The following is an 18,791-nucleotide window of genomic DNA, read 5'->3' as shown; positions in this document are numbered from 1 at the left end:
CAAGTAGCTTTGTTCACTATGGTTGGTGAAAGACTGTCACAACTGATCACATGACCGTTCAGAAAAAAAAAGATCTGATATATATTTCTTCTCCATTCCTGCTTGGAAAAGACACAAAGGATCAAAAGCTCAGGCAGCTATCCAGAAACAGACAGGTTACCGCAAGGTAAAGTAGGCTTATCAAAGTAAACTAACAAAAATTACCATAGTTTTAATTTTTTTCCATGCGTTATGTATATAAAGACCCAAAATGAACACTGTAAGCTTGATTACTACAAGCAAATTTATTTCAACTGTATTTATACAGGAATGATTCTGTCACAAGTTTTTTTTTAACATTAAAATTACAAATACAGTGCTGTAAACATTTGCTGGTTGCTTGAAAGTGTACGCACTTATGCCGAAAACTAGGCAGTTCACAATGCTTCGCCTTCTCCCTCTTCACGTCCTGTTGGTTTCTTCCAAAGTGATGAATTACTGTTGGTTTGCATTACTCCAAAAATGGCGCCGCTGGTGATGCAGCAGTGACATAACAGCACCAGCCCTTTCAGTTAAGAGTTTATTCATTCTTTGCCCACAAAATAAAAAGAAATATAGGCAAACAAGTGACTTTATGTTGCCTAATGACTGAACTCCCATTCTGAATGGCTAAACGTGGCTAATCACTCTCCATTTAAGACACAAACAAGTAAGAACACACACAGTTGACAGCTAAGCTTAGTGTCCGAGTACATAGTAAAGCCATTTTTCTGGTAACCTTGGAGCACTCCATGTGCCAAAGTGTGAAAAAAGCCCATCACTATGCAGCAGTGCTTCAATTTTGGGGTGATCGGTCTCAAAATTGAATCAGTTTTAGCTCCTTACACATACAACTGTGTAAAAAAGATCTGTTATATAATTGAGTTATTGCCGTATGTACCAAAGAATCTGAGGCGGTCACAGACTGGTGCAAAAACCATATGTCCCGGGAATACAATTATCATGCAGGATGCAATCACTTGATTCTGCTGTTTTTAAGACTCATTGTATTTGAAGACAATTCTTTAAAAGGCATAACTGATAATGGCACAAAACAGGAAGGGACTTCCTGTGTTTTCAGGAAGGACCATTTCTGAGGTGTAAATCATAGTACAACTTTTTAAATATACAGTATTGTGTGAAAGTCAGTCAAATTAAATGTTTAAAGCTATTTATTTGGGTAGTGAGTGCACTTTTGCTCAGAACAAAATGCACACAATGTAGCATTAGATCATATGCAAATGGGGAGTAAGATTAAAATTAGAAAGAATTTCTGTTCTTCAAAAAGTTACTGATATCTATTTGGATGGCTAGATGAACACTGTATCATTTCCCAAGCCTCTCTTCAGGGGCACCTCTGCCATTCCACGTATTTATTAAATTTCACCACCAGCTTACTTAATTTAATTAGTTAAAATATCAATGAGATATCCATTTAGGGCTGCAACTAATGATTATTTTGATAATCGATTAATCTGTCGATTACTTTTTCGATTAATCGGCGGGGGGGGGGGGGGGGGGGGGAACCAATTTGATTTCCAGCAATTATTAATAACCCAGTCTGTCTTTGTACAAAGGTTGTTTCCAGCAACTCACATAAAAAACAAATGTATGCTACATTAAGCACAGACAACCGCTGCTGCTACTAAGAATGTTATTAAATAATTGTCTAATGTTATTTAATGTTGATACACATATGTGACAGGGGGAGAAAGCACGCACAAAGACAGACTGGGTTATTAAAAATTGCTGGAAATCAAATTGGTTTTTACCCCCACCCCCAATTAATCGATTATCAAAATAATCATTAGTTGCAGCCCTACTTATGTGTATAATAACGTAGACCCAACTAATCGATTATTAAATTAGTTGGCAACTATTTTAAATCGATTAAATCGATTACTTGTTGCAGCCCTATATCCATTAGCTATATGAGGTGTGTAGGTGTATTTAATGGATGGTTGCTGCAAATACTGGGGTGATTTGAGCAGATGTTTTGAAATGGCTAAAATAAAACAGTAACAGGAAAAACAGCAGTTTTACATCAGCATGAAAATAATTTAGATGCTATTCTTTGGCTGCCTAATAGTTTTGTACAGTACAGTATTTAAATAATATTGCACAGTGAAATGCACAACACATAACCTGCCGTAAGTATTTATACGTAAATACTGTAGAAATAACTGATTCACTACCTCATTCATTCACAACTTACATATGAAAAGGCCAATTTACATAACACATTCATCCCATTCCATTACTCATACCAACACTCCACAAATGCAGACCCACTACGTTAAAACTCATCCTGAAAGAGAGCTCTGCATTTCCTAGGAAGGAAAGGTAGAAACAATAGGAATCAGGTTTATTTTAAGATGCTGTTCATCAAGGCTGATACACAATACTTCCCATATTCTATAAATGGCTGCAGACAACACCAGCACCACCCTTCCCCTGCAAGCTGTCCCTTCCATGCTCCCACAGAATGCATTAGCTGGGCTCTACACACATCTGGATCCACAGGTCATGCCAACTACACCTTTTTGGTTTTTAGGTCTTGCCAAAGAAAATTCACTTATTCACATACCTGTACAGTAAAATTACCAAGGAAGATTCCCAATATTTGCATCAATAAGAGAAGGGAAAAAAGTAGTCCTTTTTGAAAACTGCAAAATAGCAGATGGGTGTTAACTTGATCTATCTGAAATCCTAATAACCCAGGATCAAATAAACTGCATTAGATAAAGGCTAACATCAATTGTTATGATGCCTTATCACATGACGACCTCAGGATAATATGTTATATCAACAACACTTTTGATTTATTGCAGTCTTGTTCAACCAACCAGTATACCAACAGAGCAGAAAATTATGTGGCTGGCAGGAAACACATACACACAGTAAAACAGCTTAAGCTTGGTCAGTAAATAGTAGACTTTTACCATGGGGAAAAAAAATGTATCAAAGAAATGTAACCATACTATACAATATGCGGTATTTTAGTCAGTCTTATTTTAATCAGTTTTACACCCCACCAAAACTGAATAATAAACATTGCAGTAGAGGGGGCTGGAGTCCCATCCCCACGCTGGGTGAGAGTGAAGTTTGTATGCATGCTCCTCCTGTGATGTTTCCTCCTGCAGTACAAACTGGTGAATCAGGGACTCTAAATTGCTAGTAAGTGTGTCCTGCAATGGAAAAGGGGCGGAAAATTTCTGGAAACTTTCCATGGGAAGTTAAATTGTGGAATTTTGGAAATATTCCATTTTGATGAAGCTCGACATCAAAAAAGCATATGCAAACATTTAAAATGTCCCTTTGGTATTTGTTTGCAGAACAGTATACATTTTAAATAGATATCATAGTCTGAAAACATGAAGCTGTTTCAACCCGACAGCTAAATTGTTTTCACAAAGGAAAAGACTCATTGAACCTTTAGGAACTTCACTACAAGAACAATGGGGAGAGCTAAAGATGGTTCCAGTTTCCTGCAGCAATGGAAAGACGAGTGTAATGTTGATTGGCCATAGCACCAGCACTTCCGCTAAGAGGAAGAGGAAGTCACAGCAGTTAGTTGTTAATCTGACTATTTGAAAGAAACCAGTATAAATTTTTCTTCCAGCATAGGGTCCCTTCAAAAGCACTTTAATATCATGCATTAAAACAATGCAAATATTCAACACATTTAGTTCCATAAATAGCCTCCCTCCCATGTCAGGGTTTTTAATTAATGTAATGTCACTCATCTCATTTTATATAAGTTAGTTCCAACCAAAAATCTGATTGGACAAGAGGTGTTTGAGTTATCAGAATATAGCCACACTCAGACATTTCACATCAGCTGTATCACTCCACTTTACAGGTGTATCTAAAAACTGTTACATATGCCTCATTTCCACCAACACGGAGCTGGTGCTGGGCTGATTCTTTCTTGGTGCCTTCTGAGAACCTGTCAGTGTTTCCACTGGTGTCAAAAATGAACATAGGTGGAAGTGAAAGTAAAGGTTTATATGTATTCCATTTTTTGGATTCATTTTGATCGGATTTGGATTTTAAGTTTTTATATGAATTAAATCAAAAAGTGTATCAACAAAATATTACTTTAAAGGAGTGCACACTTATGCAACAGGCTTATAGTACATTGTTTTTTTTCCCCCTGAACAGATTTATTTGTTTTTCCAATTGAACTCTACAGGTCACACTAAAGGTGGGAAAAATTTTGAAATGGTTTATCATGGTCTCATTTTTTTACATCACAAAAACCTGGCATTTTAACAAGGCTGTGTACACTTTTTATACCCACTGTACATGTAGCAGGCCATACATGTTGTCGGCAGCATGATGGGACGTAATATAGCCAGTTTGGTCCAGGTGAATCAATTTACAAATCACTGACTTCGCAAGCAGCTTGACATCAGGGGCAACGGGCGGTAGCTGGAACAGTCTGTAGGGTCTTTACCTTTTTTAAGCAGTAAAGCCATCAAGGATGAATTAAGAGAAGAATGAAGTTGGACAGCAGTCCCTGCAACAGACTCAATGTGAGTCTTATTTTGCTGATATACTTTAATCTTAAATGTGTTCTCTGTTCACATTTGGCATGTTAAATAGCAATATTTATATTAGGCCATTATTTATTTTGTTTGTAAATTACTTAAGGAGGTTGTTCCACATTATTAAGCAAGTCAAAGTTTTCATGCAGTATGGGGAAAAAGAAGGATCTTTCTGCAGATGAAAAGCGTGAAATACTGCAATGCCTTGCGAAAGGAATGAAAACATTGGATATCGTACTGTTAAAAAAATTGTTGTAGGAGGTAATATTCTCCTGGCACTCACCAAACCCAGACTCATCCATCAGACAGCCAGAGCCAGAGAAGTGGGATTCATCACTCCACAGAACACATCCACTGCTCCAGAGTCCAGTGACACTGTGCTTTACACTAGTCCATTCAACGTTTGATATTTCACTTGATGATGTGAGGCTTGCATGCAGCTTCTCCGCTATGCAAGCCCATTCCATGAAACTCCACAGTTTTGTGCTGGAGTTAATAGCAGAGGAAGTTTGGAACTCTGCAGTTACTGAGTCAACAGATCAGACCCTGCTCTGTTACTTTACATGGCCTGCCACTTTGTGGTTGAGTTTCAGTTGTTCCTAAGCACTTCCACTTTGCAGTAATACTACTTACAATTGACCTTGGAATACCAAGCAGGGAAGAAATTTTTAACAAACTGACTTATTGAGAAGGTGGCATCCTATGACAGTACCCTGCTTGAATTCACCAAGCCCTTAAGAATGACCCATTCTTTCACAAATGTTTGTAAACCTTACTGCATAGCTAGGTGCTTGATTTTATACATCTGTGGCAATGGGCCTGAATGAAACACCTGAATTCAATGATTGAGAGGTGCGTCTCAATAGGCTATTTTTGTCCATAAAGTGTAGTTTTTGGTGTAAAATTATTACAATGGGAAATTACAATCCATTTTCATCTACAAGACTAAAGAAACTGAAAAGTATGCCAAATGACAATTGTATAATGACATTTGGAAATTAGTGTAAAACAATGACAAATTATGTTCTGCTGTGCACAGGAGACTTCATGATCTGGGGATTACACTTGTTTTGTAAACATATATTGTCAATTGAGAAAAGCACCAAAGCAAATTTAGAAAAACTGTACAAAATACACAGAGGAACATAAGTAACCACCTAATTGGTGGGGAAATATTCTGAAAACTGACATACAAGTATGATGTGCAATACAGTATACCTTCAAACATTCATATCCCTACAAAGACTCACAGCATTCAAGTAAAAACATATTTATTAAGTTTTACATTTCCAGGTGATCCATCCAAGTACTTTATAGAAACTGTACAAGCTGGTGAGTTTGGGATGAGTATGGATTAGATAGGAGGACCAAATAACAGGCCTGTCCGGGGAATACAATGTAGTCATTTCCAACAGCACCAAATCTAGGCCAATTAACATGATACATTATTGGAAACATTCTGAAAGCTTAATTTCATAAGACTGATACCATTTTAAATGTTTTTCTGATCAGTTTTACCAAAAAAGAAATGCTAGTTCTTACCAATCAAATCTAAAGTGCACCTCAGATACGCATGAGCATGTAGTTCTCCGTTTTGATTTTTAATTGAAATCCTCCTCCCCTCTGCTAACTCTTTCTTCTTTTATGGTGGAAGTAGACTCTTTCCCCATGTTTTCATTGTGTTATTGAAGATGAACAATGCATTGTTGAAACACAATGAATGAATTTGCAAAATTAATTTGCCTCACATTTTTACTTCCCCAACAATTTACTCGTCACAGAAATTCCACTAACATCAAAATATTAAACAACCAATTTCTTCTTTTATATGAAGTGTCATAATAAAATCACATAAAACCATCTTTAAAAAAAAGTTTCTTACAAAACCATGAAAAAAAAAACAACCCAAGGTCCTTTTGTGGAACAAAGGCTGGATAAAGGCTGATCGTCCAATGCAATTATCACCATTATTTTAGCAGTCATGTCTTTAGCTCTGATGCTGCTAACTTTGAATATTGATGAAGTTTAAATATCAGCCAACACTGACACATCAGACCAATGCTGACATCTTGATTTTTAATGAATATTGGCCAATACTGATATTTTAACCAATGTCGGGCATCTAAGGCCAACATCACTTTTTACTTAGCTAGCTAATTGGCTGTCTCAGGGACCTGACATTGCTACCATAACTTGCAAAAAGAATGCAACAAAACAGAGACCTTTCCCAATGCATTGCAGTGCAAAGACTGTTAGAGACAGCACTCTGCAGTACAAAACAGGGGCAAGTTTCCCAAAAGAGCTGTGGCTCAAAGATCAAGAAGCAGTTCCTTTATGAATTCATAATGAGTCTTACCCTACCATCCTACATTCCAGAAATTCACATCCTGGCTCTGCTACTTTGTTCATCATTGGCTGGATTTGCTTGACTATTAAAATGCTGCACCATTCTCACAGGAAGAAATCTAGACACATGGTTTTCTTCCCTTTATGTGCACCTGTAATGCCGATTCATAGTTGTAATGCAGCTTGCAAATATGAAGTTTCAAATCTGTGATTTTGTGTAAAATGTTTTTTGTAAATAAACTTATCTGCACAGGTGGACAAAAAAAATGACAAGTAAGCAAATCTATTTTATACAACCATGGAATTCTGTCATAATAAACACTCCATAAATAGGCCCTTTCTGCAAACAATCTCTGACCACAAAAAAGGTAGGTAATTCACTTACAGCTCAGCAGTGGAATAATTTTTTCGCACAGCAAATGTAACATTTGTTGCTTGTGGGCATATGCGCAGGCACCTTGGGCCACTTCAGTTTGATTAGCTTCACTGGCACGTGAGGAGCATGGCAATTCTAATTGTGAGAATGACTGTCATACAAGGAGGATGCCATGAATTTGTGTAAACCTATTCTCGTGACAGTTTTAAACCCTGGGACAAACGTGCTGTGTAACGCGATTTGCTATTCGCGTTGTTTCAAATCGTGATTTCGATTTAAAATTGATAAATCATTCAGCCCTAATTCAATTTATACATATTTATGCTTACAAGTTTTAATATTAGGTGTGATTAATCATGATTAATAATGATTAATCACAGAAAACTGCGCAATTAGCAATTTTTTTAAATCGATTCACAGCCATAATTAAACAGTATTATTGAAAGCTCAAGAACTGAGTTTAAGTTGATAGACAACAGAGGTGTACAAGTGTCCCAGTTTACTGTTTGTCCCATTTAACTAGTACTCACCCTATATCATGCTTTAGTTTTACATGCCCATGAAATACTAAATCAAGCTCATCGTGCAGTCAGAAACTATAAGACAAATAAACACAATACAGAATGAAATAAACAATAATAAAACTTAATAATAGTGTGTCTAGTAAGTTGGCAGTGATGTAGCGAGTGCCAACAAATGCAAATGGTATCATTAAGCACTACAGTATTAAATAGGAAAAAACATAGGGAAAGCAAATAGGCCAAAACACAGGCAAATTAATAGCTAAAAATAGTGAATAGTTTCATAATCATTGAGAGCTTTTGTTGCAATATGAAAAAGTTTTTTTTTTAAATAATAATAAATAACACACACCGGTGCTTATATACGAACCCATGGCTGCGTAAGTGAGAAACCTAGTTTACAAGGGTGGGTGTTATGCGCACCCACCCCACTGAGCCACTAACAAGCTCTATGCACAGTGATGGATAGGAGATTTATAAGTGTTTATAGTGTGATTTAAATAAATGAAAATAAACCTAATTACAGAAAGAGCCGATGTCACTAAATGCATTGTAGTTCTATTTTTTACCTCTACAAGTAACATCATACAAGTATCACATTATTATGGTGCTATTGCTGTTTTTGAGTTTTTATTATCATTATTGGTGTTATATGACCAACACAGTAAATTATCGGTAAGAATGTAATATCAGCACAACTGTCATATTTAAAAATAAAGTTACAAAGTTTGTGAGTTTTTGCATACGACCTGCCATGACAGTCAGACCAATAACCTCTGAAACCACTGTAGTTTGAACTAACTCCCGCCGGAGTTTGGGAAACACACCCCTGGTCGGAAAAACCAGAGATCAGGATAGCGTAAAATTGACATAAATGTAATTTGTATAGTATTCTAGGAGAGCAGGGTATTGGAAAAATTCTAAGTATTACAGCAATGTGATTTTGTTGTAATAATTATTGGGGTATTTATAAAACCAAAAAGTTCTCAAAAACCCATCTAGGAGTGATTTAAACAGCAAGGATGAAAATGATTATAATTGTCCCGGAGAACACATGAAGTGTTCATGTAAAAGTAGCACAGGTAAACATACTGATTTTTAAATATATACTTGATAATCTTGAAAAGGAATAATTAAAATTGAAAAACTTGATCATTATTTCTTCCTATGACAGAGTAAAAATGTTTTAGCAAAACCTAAAACTCCCTGTACTATGATGTCCGTATACAGAATTGAAAGTAAGAAAACGCCTGATCTTAATCTGACTGGCGAAGTAACAATTCCACATGTACAACATGCCATGTTGGTATTGATATCACACATCATCCAGCCCTATAATATACAGCCATTTTTCAAATTCAGTAATACCTAACCTCGCACTGTGATGTCATTCACTCACTGTACCAGTGGAAAACCAACACCATACTTTTGGTACTTTCTTGAAGTATCAAAAGTAAGGTAGCTGGTGCACTGGAAAAGCACCCCTTAAAGAGAATGTAGAATCATGGAACGCTTGAGAATCAGTACAATACAGAAGAACAGTTAACAGTAATTAAGAAATGAGATTGCATAGGAGGTGTGAATCGAGCTTGTGTTTTATTATTATTAATTATAAATTATTATTATTATTTATTATTATTATTATTATTATTATTATTATTAATTGTGCAGCCCTAAGAGGGTTCAATAAGAAGGCGATCATGCAATACACAGGATGGGTGCAAACACTAATCCTCACATTTCCCAAAAGACTTTTGCACAATTACACTGACATGTTACTTTTACACAATTAAAAACTGAACAAAAAATTAACACTTATTTACAGTATATACACATGATTAGCTACAATCAACAAAAACTGTACTTACAAAAAAGTATTTTTAACTTTTGGCTCTTTCATCAAAAGTAAACTAATTCCTTGCCCACAAAACAAAGAATACTGGCAAACAAGTGATCTCTAGCTTCACTCACTCACTCCCTCACTCACCTCACTCACTCACCTCACTACACCGTTTAACGCTTTTGCAATGGACTTAAAATGGATTATTGTCAGCGAATGCTGACTTGTGTGGTTATCATGTATTACAATGGCACACAGTTCATTCAAGCCATATTCATAGAACTTTGTAGGTTATCGACAGGTAGTCTATTGACTGCTCTTCTACTGCCAAAGAACTGAGCCATACCCAAGCCTTATGATGTGAGCCATACCTGAGCCGTACCAACTCACACATGGCCTTGCTTACTAACAGGACCGAAAGCATGACTAAACCAAGCTGATGCGTTACCACCATCTTATTGGTCGAGATGCACTGAGACATGAAAGCACTGTGAACCTCGCTGACATGATGCATTCCAGATAATTAAAATCTGGAAAATTTCTAACCTAATGAAAAAAAATACTATATAACAGCTTAAAGGAACGGATTCCTAATGCCAATTTTTCTGGGAACACCTTTACAGAGCTGATAATATTAGCTTTGTCTTACTATTTCAAACTACAGTGGTACCTCAGAACTCAAACTTAATCCGTTCAGAACTCCGGATCGAATCCTAAAAAGAGCAACTTTGACTGAAATAACCACTCGTTACAACCGAGGTATGCAGCAAAGCATTTGTGAAGCCACAACACGCACAACCTTGAGGCGGATGGGCTACAACAGCAGAAGACCCCACCGGGTACCACTCATCTCCACTACAAATAGGAAAAAGAGGCTACAATTTGCACGAGCTCACCAAAATTGGACAGTTGAAGACTGGAAAAATGTTGCCTGATCTGATGAGTCTCGATTTCTGTTGAGACATTCAAATGGTAGAGTCAGAATTTGGCGTAAACAGAATGAGAACATGGATCCATCATGCCTTGTTACCACTGTGCAGGCTGGTGGTGGTGGTGTAATGGTGTGGGGGATGTTTTCTTGGCACACTTTAGGCTCCTTAGTGCCAATTGGGCATCGTTTAAATGCCACGGCCTACCTGAGCATTGTTTCTGACCATGTCCATCCCTTTATGACCACCATGTACCCATCCTCTGATGGCTACTTCCAGCAGGATAATGCACCATGTCACAAAGCTCGAATCATTTCAAATTGGTTTCTTGAACATGACAATGAGTTCACTGTACTACAATGGCCCCCACAGTCACCAGATCTCAACCCAATGGAGCATCTTTGGGATGTGGTGGAACGGGAGCTTCGTGCCCTGGATGTGCATCCCACAAATCTCCATCAACTGCAAGATGCTATCCTATCAATATGGGCCAACATTTCTAAAGAATGCTTTCAGCACCTTGTTGAATCAATGCCACGTAGAATTAAGGCAGTTCTGAAGGCAAAAGGGGGTCAAACACCGTATTAGTATGGTGTTCCTAATAATCCTTTAGGTGAGTGTATATGTATTCAGGTTGCGTAAACATGCAGGATGCTATCACAGTTTTCAAGCAAGAAACTTAGGGTGGTGTTAGTTTCCCTTGACAGGGTACCCGATTCAAAATGCAGTGCAAAGTGTCTCCTTTATTTCTTAAGATCAAAGGTGGCAGTCCTAATGAGGATTGATAGTTGGATCAATTAAACTGTGTCTCCAGTTAGTCAAACACAGCGACACCCAACCTGTGCATTATGCGATTAAGTGATTTGGCATGTACCAATATGGGAAGTGATTTGTGCATTCTCGGACTGCGCCATGGACCCTGACCCCAGCAAATTTTATTGTTGTGAACCTGAGGAGGTGAAGGGGAGCTCTGATCTCCTTTATTTCTTCAGATCAAAAGTGGCAGTAAACGGGTGCCCCTGTTGAAAACTTTTTTTTGATTGTCAGCATCATGTTCCAAGCATCAATTCACCAGGTTAATAATTATGCAGTTGAAGGCTAGGGATACAAGATGAATAGGGGTACATTTGATTGAAATTAGCAACCAATAAACAAAGGTTTAGTACAATGTAATGAATATTATAATATTATCTTTTTTATAGTGATCATTAATACATTACCAGGTCTGAAATTATTAGGGGGGTCAGTCTAGAGTTTGCCTCACTGAAAATTTTGGTCAGCAGTTGCAGCAGAGAATAGGCATATCCCATCAACATTACATAATAATAGGAGAGGTTAGCGGAACTGAATCTGTTCAGCCTTGAGCAAAGGAGACTAAGGGGGGATATGATTCAGGTCTATAAGATTCTAACGGGTCTGGATGCTGTTCAGCCAAATGACTATTTCAATATTAGTCTAAATACTAGAACTCGTGGCCATAAGTGGAAATTAGCGGGAGAACATTTTAAAACAAATTTGAGGAAGCACTTCTTTACACAGCGTGTAGTCAGAGTATGGAATAGTCTTCCTGCTATTGTAGTGGAAGCTAAAACCATGGGTTCCTTTAAATCAGAGCTAGATAAGATTTTAACAACTCTGAGATATTAGCTAAGTTCTCCCCAAACGAGCTTGATGGGCCGAATGGCCTCCTCTCGTTTGTAAATTTCTTATGTTCTTATGTTCTTATGTTCTTATGTATAATCACAATTGTCAAAATACACTGTTTTTATTGCGCATCCACAATATGTACTTTTTAATAAAGCATTGACCTTTTACTGGGTCCCTTTCATGAGAAAAGGAAGAGGCTATTAAAGCAACAGTGACCTGACCACTTCATATTAATGGTTTCATAATGAAGATGTTGAACAAGCCACAAGAGAGGCCATTGGAGGGAGGGGTAAAATCTTTTCACCTAACTGGGAAAAAAGTACTCTTTTCTGCTTTCAAACAAAAAGAATACAGTTGTTATCCAAAGGGGTGTAGGAATGTTTGGGCTCTGAATTTACAAGTCATGGAAACTACACACTAAGCTCAGTCTTTCAATCTGCTTATTTAGTAAAAATAGCCTAAAGTGTACCTGACATAACTAAAGTTTAGCCTAAGTTGTTTAAAATGCTTTGAACACGATTTGTTAACAATTATACAAAAAGCAACTTTGATTTTAAAAGTTAAGTCACACCTTTTTTTCCTGACAATCTTAAACTTAGACAACACTAACGACTAATTGAAGGAAGCACAGCAAAACCCAAAAAACAGAAATAATGATCAATAATTAGAAAAATACGAATAACAACAAGAAGGAAGCTGTGAAACAAATCAAAAGCAGTGAATAGGTGTCTTACCAAAGACGCGCATCCGTCCTTGCTGGTGGCACACGGATCCCACAAGAACTCGGTCCACCAAGTGATCCAGGGACAGCTGTCCCTTTTTAGGACTGTCGGCGTCTTTGGAAGCCAATAGAGCCACCGTGCCGCTGTCTTCTCTATGGTACATTTGTGTTACATGCGATGACTCCATCATTCCCAGGACTGTGCCAGGACACAGGATAGGGTGAACATATGGACTTTGTTGGAGTGCTTGCCGGCGCGCCAGTCAGTTCTCGTTTTGATTAGTTACAGCCTTATAGAATCATTCCCTTTATTTCCCCTTATAAAATTATTCCCTCAACTTGTGAGAGCTAACACAAGTGAGAGCGACTAAAAAAGAAGCCGACGACTTTCACTGAAGATACTTATTTCCCCAATAATTTGTGTACATAGGGATATATATATATATACAGTATATATATATATATATACACACACACCTATAGATCCACTCACTTATAATCTATTCCTCGGCGGCAAGGTCGGACCACCCTGACAGACGCCCAGTTCAGGTTGAGACCGTTTAAATTATCTAGCGACATCTATTCAGAAGTTATAAATATTGAAATATCCGAACGGTTCAGCGGATAAAATACAGACTGTTGGCTCCCGTTTGCTAGACAGATACTTTTAGTTCCCTTTTACCTACTACCAATGAATAAATCCTATTTAAACTTTACTATTATGCGGTTATTTTACTCTAATCATTACTTAAAATTTCCTTAAAGGATTAAAAAAAAAATGCAGTAGGTATGTAAGGTTTGCGTTTCATATGATCTAGTGAGTCAACTGGAAACTTCTTAAGAGTTTGATGGCAGCTGCTGCTCATGTTCTACCAGCCCGTCTAACATATCAACAAACTTCACGCCGCTTACTGTAAACTTTCTGATCGTGATCGCGTAATAGAAACGTGCAACGACTTTAAGAAAAAAATGAAAAAGTTAATTCCCGATCCTCAGTGTCACCAGAACTTCCCAAGAATATCTTTCATTTGAAAGAGTTGAAAAAATACCATGTGAATTTAAAAGTCAGAGCAGCTGCGCACGCTTGTTTCGACAAAAGACCTCGGGTGCGTTCAGGGAAGACAAGGGGATATAAGAGCGGCTCGATTTAATGTCGGGCAAATCCGTGGGTCACCGTGTTACAGGCATACCAATCAACGCAATGCCGCCCGATCAAGCACGCACTCAGCTTTTCAAATTTCCTGCATAGTCACCAAATCAAGTAAAAGTATTTTTATTGTCGTTTCAGCTATATGATACATGGATAATACACTGATTATACACATATTATCCCATAAAACAGTAAAATCTAAACTTCAAAACATACATAAATAAGATGTAACATATAGTTAAAATGCCTGATTGTATAGGATAATTGTACAATTGGATACTGGAATCGAACAAATAAATGAAAGAGATGTGCAATAAATGGGTCTAGGTAAAACATAAAATATTAGGACTACCAGTTTTTTACAGGTTGTCTGAATGCAAGCCACCTATAGGCTTTCAAAGTTACTTAACTTTAACCTTTTCATCTTATTGTATTGTGTAACATTATCTTTTATTTTAATGATTATGATTGTTTACATCATCAAAACCAAGGTAAAGTATTTGAGCTCTAAGAAATGAACTGAAATTAGCCTTGAATATTTATAAAACTATTAATAATTTAAATCTAAGGTTAGGAGGCTATCATGCAATGGCAATAAGAAAACAAGTGAAAGTCATGCCATAGAAAAAAATAATTTAAAAACACATTATCGTATATAAGAATCTAAGGCAAATTTTTAAATACATTTTATGTTTACATTATCTTATATTTAGATAACATTTGTGCTAAAAATGATCCATACATGAGGTACATAATACATAAGGAGCATACAGTTGTCAAAAAGCCAAATTAGGTACTTAGCAAGGCCAAACTCCAAGTGTTCTAGGAATGCTGGATGCTGACTACCCTTGTGCTCTGACCCCAAGCATTGCTCTCACCAGTACTGTATGTGTCTGTGTGTCACATGAAGAGCAAGATGAGATATGTCAGAACTAATCAATTTCTCCACAGGGATGAATAAAGTATCACCATTCCATATATTCTAAGTGTCCAATGATTGAGTAGAAACAAGGATAACATATAAAATGAGGCATGTGAACAATACTAAGACCTAGCATCACCTGCTTGTAGTTACTATCTCTACACCTTACACATTTTGCTTTGTTGTGGCATCGATTAATGTGCAAACATTTATCCAGTTGGAAGATGGCAGTTTAATCCCTATGATCTTCTGGGCTGACCATACAACCTTTATATAGTTTTACTGTTCCATGCTGTGGGTCCACCATGCTATGTGGTAATAGCTTTGGTCGGGACGCTTTTGATGTTATTGTGGTAGAAGTTGGTAGCTGTGGCCTCACTTATCCACTACTTCCTTAGCTGTTTTAAGAAGTAAAGGTGCTCATTTTAAAATGAATTTGAGGAAGCACTTCTTTATACAGCGTGTATTTAGAGTATGGAATAGTCTTCCTACTAGTGTAGTGCAAGCTAAAACCCTGGGTTCCTTTAAGTCAGAGATAGATAAGATTTTAACAACTCTGAGCTATTAGTTAAGTTCTCCCCAAACAAGCTTGATGGGCCGAATGGCCTCCTCTCGTTTGTAAATTTCTTATGTAATGGTTCAATGTCCTGTTTCCGTCTTCCTACCTGATATCTGGAGGTTGCAGAGCCTGAAGCTGCTGACAGTTTCCACTCGAGAGCTATCAATCCACATCTTTCATTTGTCACCCTCACGCTGGGATTCACAGTCATCTATCTACTGTATCTATCTATCTATCTATCTATCTATCTATCTATCTATCTATCTATCTGACACTCAGACATTTACCACACATTGCACATGATGCTCTTCTGCACTTTACTAATTGTACATTCTTATTTCACAACTGCGTTCACTTTTGCACATACATAGATTTGTCAAATGTTTATGTTTTATATATTTACACTTATAATTTGATTGTGAATTCATGCTATACTATAGCTGCTTCGAGAGGCTTTGCACACAAGCATTTCACTCACATGTATAGTACTTGTGTGCTGGTGACAAGTGATGTGACATTAAAAGTGATTTGATATCTATCTATGTATCTATCTATATTTCTTTATTTATTTGATTATTTATTTATTTTAATTGACCCTGTGTAGAGTTAGTATACGTCCGGTTTTCCCACGACACATCCTCTTTTTGGGTTTTAGTCCAGGAGTTCGGATAGTTTTTCAAAAATCTGTGGTTTGTCCAGGTTTAGCGCTGCCATCTATATGACACAATATTGCAAGTTACAGTGCAAAGTGAAGGAAAAGGCACCAGTTTTCAATATACGGCAGCCACTCAGTATCCCACCATGTTTGCAAGGCTTGTGCACACGTGTACATTAAAAATCAAATGATATGCCACCCTGATAAGTCACACTGCTCACAAGTGACATTAACTTCCAGAAAGTTTCCAGAAGTTGACGTCACAAACACTTTAAACATTTCATTTGTGACATTTATTGAGGGACAGAGTTCTCACCAGATATGGTAAACGTAACCCTGCATATAGTATACCATACTCTCTCAAAGCACAGACTTGTGTCCTGTGCTGCACAGGACAAGTTTGTAGCTTCATCTAGTGCAAGCATAACGGCAAACTGAATAGTGATTGCCAGACAACTACATCACTGCAAATGCCCTGGGCTAATTTAACAGTATATCAAGTTTATCTGTCTTGCAGCCATTAATCTAGTACAGGCTCAATATTCAGTCTGTGAAGATATCCACTTAGTGAGAAGAAAAAAAACAGTTTCAGTGTATATTGAGATATATGTTAGGCAGGGCTGAGCAGAGGGTTTTTGAAAGGCAGGTGCTCATTGGGTACTCTGTATCTTTAAACTCACGCAAATTTCCTCGGCGGCAGCAGAACAAACCTCTGATAAGCGTTGACGCGACTTCAAGTATCGCGGTAATTCAATCTAGCGTGCACCGGAAGTGGTTTGTTCATGTTTTATAGTACCGTGTTAGCGTACAGATGTAAAGTGGTATGTGATACATAAATGTATATGGTTAAATATCACTATAAATCGTTTGTTTATACGTTTACCTTCTCATTTAAAAAACACTACTCTGGTGTTATTTAACTTACTTATTTTCACATTTCGACATATAAAATCTGATAGGAAAGTTGTACACCGTATTGGCTAGCTAGGAAGCTAGTGGGTAACTGGCAGCGCTAGCTAAATATTGTTTGGTTAGCGGTGTTCTATTTTCAAATGAGTAATTTTGGTATCTCAGGTAACATCACTTATGGGTCACCTGTTAAATTACTAATTGGATTCAGTTTTCCAAGACTGGCCGTATCGCACATTAGTTAAAACTTTGCCTGCATTAGACTATTATTGTCTCATTGTAACTTGCCTGCGTGATGTGATTTTGTTAGGTTGAGTGCATTGTGAAATAATTCACTAATTGCATTAAAGACTATGATCAACCTGTTTGTACACGGACAAACGTGTCCGTGGTAAAACTCGTCTGTGTACGTAGCAAAATGATTAAGAAAAGAACGAAAAAAAATATGCAAGATACGTTTTCTAATACGATGGTCGTGGTGAAAGTCGCGTTTTGATCAAAATGTTCGTCAGAATTCGCCATGGTGTTGACCCTTGCCTGAACCTAACAAACAGCATTATGTACGTTTGTGTAACCTTACGATTATTTCACGTCTTAAATCAACAGGGAATTTGGATTCTGATGGGGGACATAAAAAATTTCCTCTATGCCTGGTGTGGGAAAAAGAAATTAACACCAAACTATGAAATCCGTGCTGTTGGTAACAAGAACAGGCAGAAGTTTATGTGTGAGGTAAGAGCAGTCATGCATGTATAGTAGTAAAATGCAACAGTTATAATAAATGCTAAACATCGTATGCTGCTTTCTGCATAGGTTTGTGTGGATGGCTTCAGCTACACTGGAATGGGGAATTCCACCAACAAGAAGGATGCTCAGGCCAACGCAGCAAGAGACTTCGTCAATTTTCTTGTCCGTGTTGGTGAATTGAATGCTGCAGATGTTCCTGCTATTGGGGTTAGTTCTAGCTGCTGTTTCAAAACACTTTTTCTTAAGAAAGTGAAATATTTTGTTTAGTTTGTCACTATGCTTCTTCTACAGGTGTCTGTAAATGAGGTAGATGCAGGCAGAGGGGTAGCGGATGGGTTTGGAAATCTGCCTTCAAATGGGCCTCTTCCCCCACATTTAGTTGTCCAAGCTGATAAAGGTATAATTTCTATTAAGAAAAATCGGGATTGACTTTTTTTGTTTCTTGTTTTTTTGCAACTGTTTGTTTTATGTTTAGATTTTAACTGTTTAATTGTTGCAACTGTTTATAATGGTTTTAAGATGGATAGATCCCTTATTTTTATTGATATAATTTTAGAAATTTACAGTATGCATTTCACCTACAAATAATGTTTTCATATCAGCTTGACTTAAATGACATTTCTATTTTGTGTAGTTTTAGTGTAGTTTTCATTAAAAATGTGAGGAAAATTCTTGTTTTTAGTTAAACATGTTTGTGTGCATTCATTTATTTTTATTATTACTTTTTATTAAAGAGCAATCAGGCAATAGCTCTGGAACTGTTGCTGGTATGGGGTATTCCGGGTACAGCGATGCCCTGTCAGATCGTGGGGCTAACCTGAAGGACTACTTCACTAGGAGAGAGGAGCAAGAAGCAAAAGCAGTAAGTCTTTTATTAACTCACCCATCATCAGTACATGTA

The 18,791-nt window shown here is 37.2% G+C and overlaps 2 protein-coding genes across 4 annotated transcripts in view; one reads left to right on the top strand and one right to left on the bottom strand.

The window, feature by feature from the left end:
- The window catches only part of rasal2 (RAS protein activator like 2), an 89,288-nt gene extending 75,233 nt beyond the window's left edge, over window positions 1-14,055 (bottom strand). The window contains exons 1-2 of one of the 3 annotated variants that reach the window (XM_072704510.1): window positions 13,442-14,055; window positions 12,962-13,147 (exon numbers count right to left, since the gene is read on the bottom strand). In XM_072704510.1, the coding sequence (XP_072560611.1) occupies window positions 12,962-13,139 (178 nt within the window). In that variant the 5' untranslated portion in view covers window positions 13,140-13,147; window positions 13,442-14,055. Of the gene's footprint in view, window positions 1-12,961 lie in introns of all 3 variants that reach the window. The other 2 variants (XM_072704512.1, XM_072704513.1) reach the window with 2 other exon arrangements.
- Window positions 14,056-16,988: 2,933 nt separating this feature from the next.
- dhx9 (DEAH (Asp-Glu-Ala-His) box helicase 9) overlaps window positions 16,989-18,791 on the top strand; it is a 45,891-nt gene continuing 44,088 nt past the window's right edge. The window contains exons 1-5 of the mRNA XM_023802454.2: window positions 16,989-17,055; window positions 17,750-17,875; window positions 17,957-18,097; window positions 18,182-18,287; window positions 18,625-18,752. Of these exons, the coding sequence (XP_023658222.2) occupies window positions 17,017-17,055; window positions 17,750-17,875; window positions 17,957-18,097; window positions 18,182-18,287; window positions 18,625-18,752 (540 nt within the window). The 5' untranslated portion in view covers window positions 16,989-17,016. The remainder of the gene's footprint in view (window positions 17,056-17,749; window positions 17,876-17,956; window positions 18,098-18,181; window positions 18,288-18,624; window positions 18,753-18,791) is intronic.

This window comes from Paramormyrops kingsleyae, chromosome 21, assembly GCF_048594095.1.
Source record: "Paramormyrops kingsleyae isolate MSU_618 chromosome 21, PKINGS_0.4, whole genome shotgun sequence".
Classification (NCBI taxonomy): Eukaryota; Metazoa; Chordata; class Actinopteri; order Osteoglossiformes; family Mormyridae; genus Paramormyrops; species Paramormyrops kingsleyae.
This window is presented reverse-complemented; position numbering and strand designations above follow the sequence as displayed.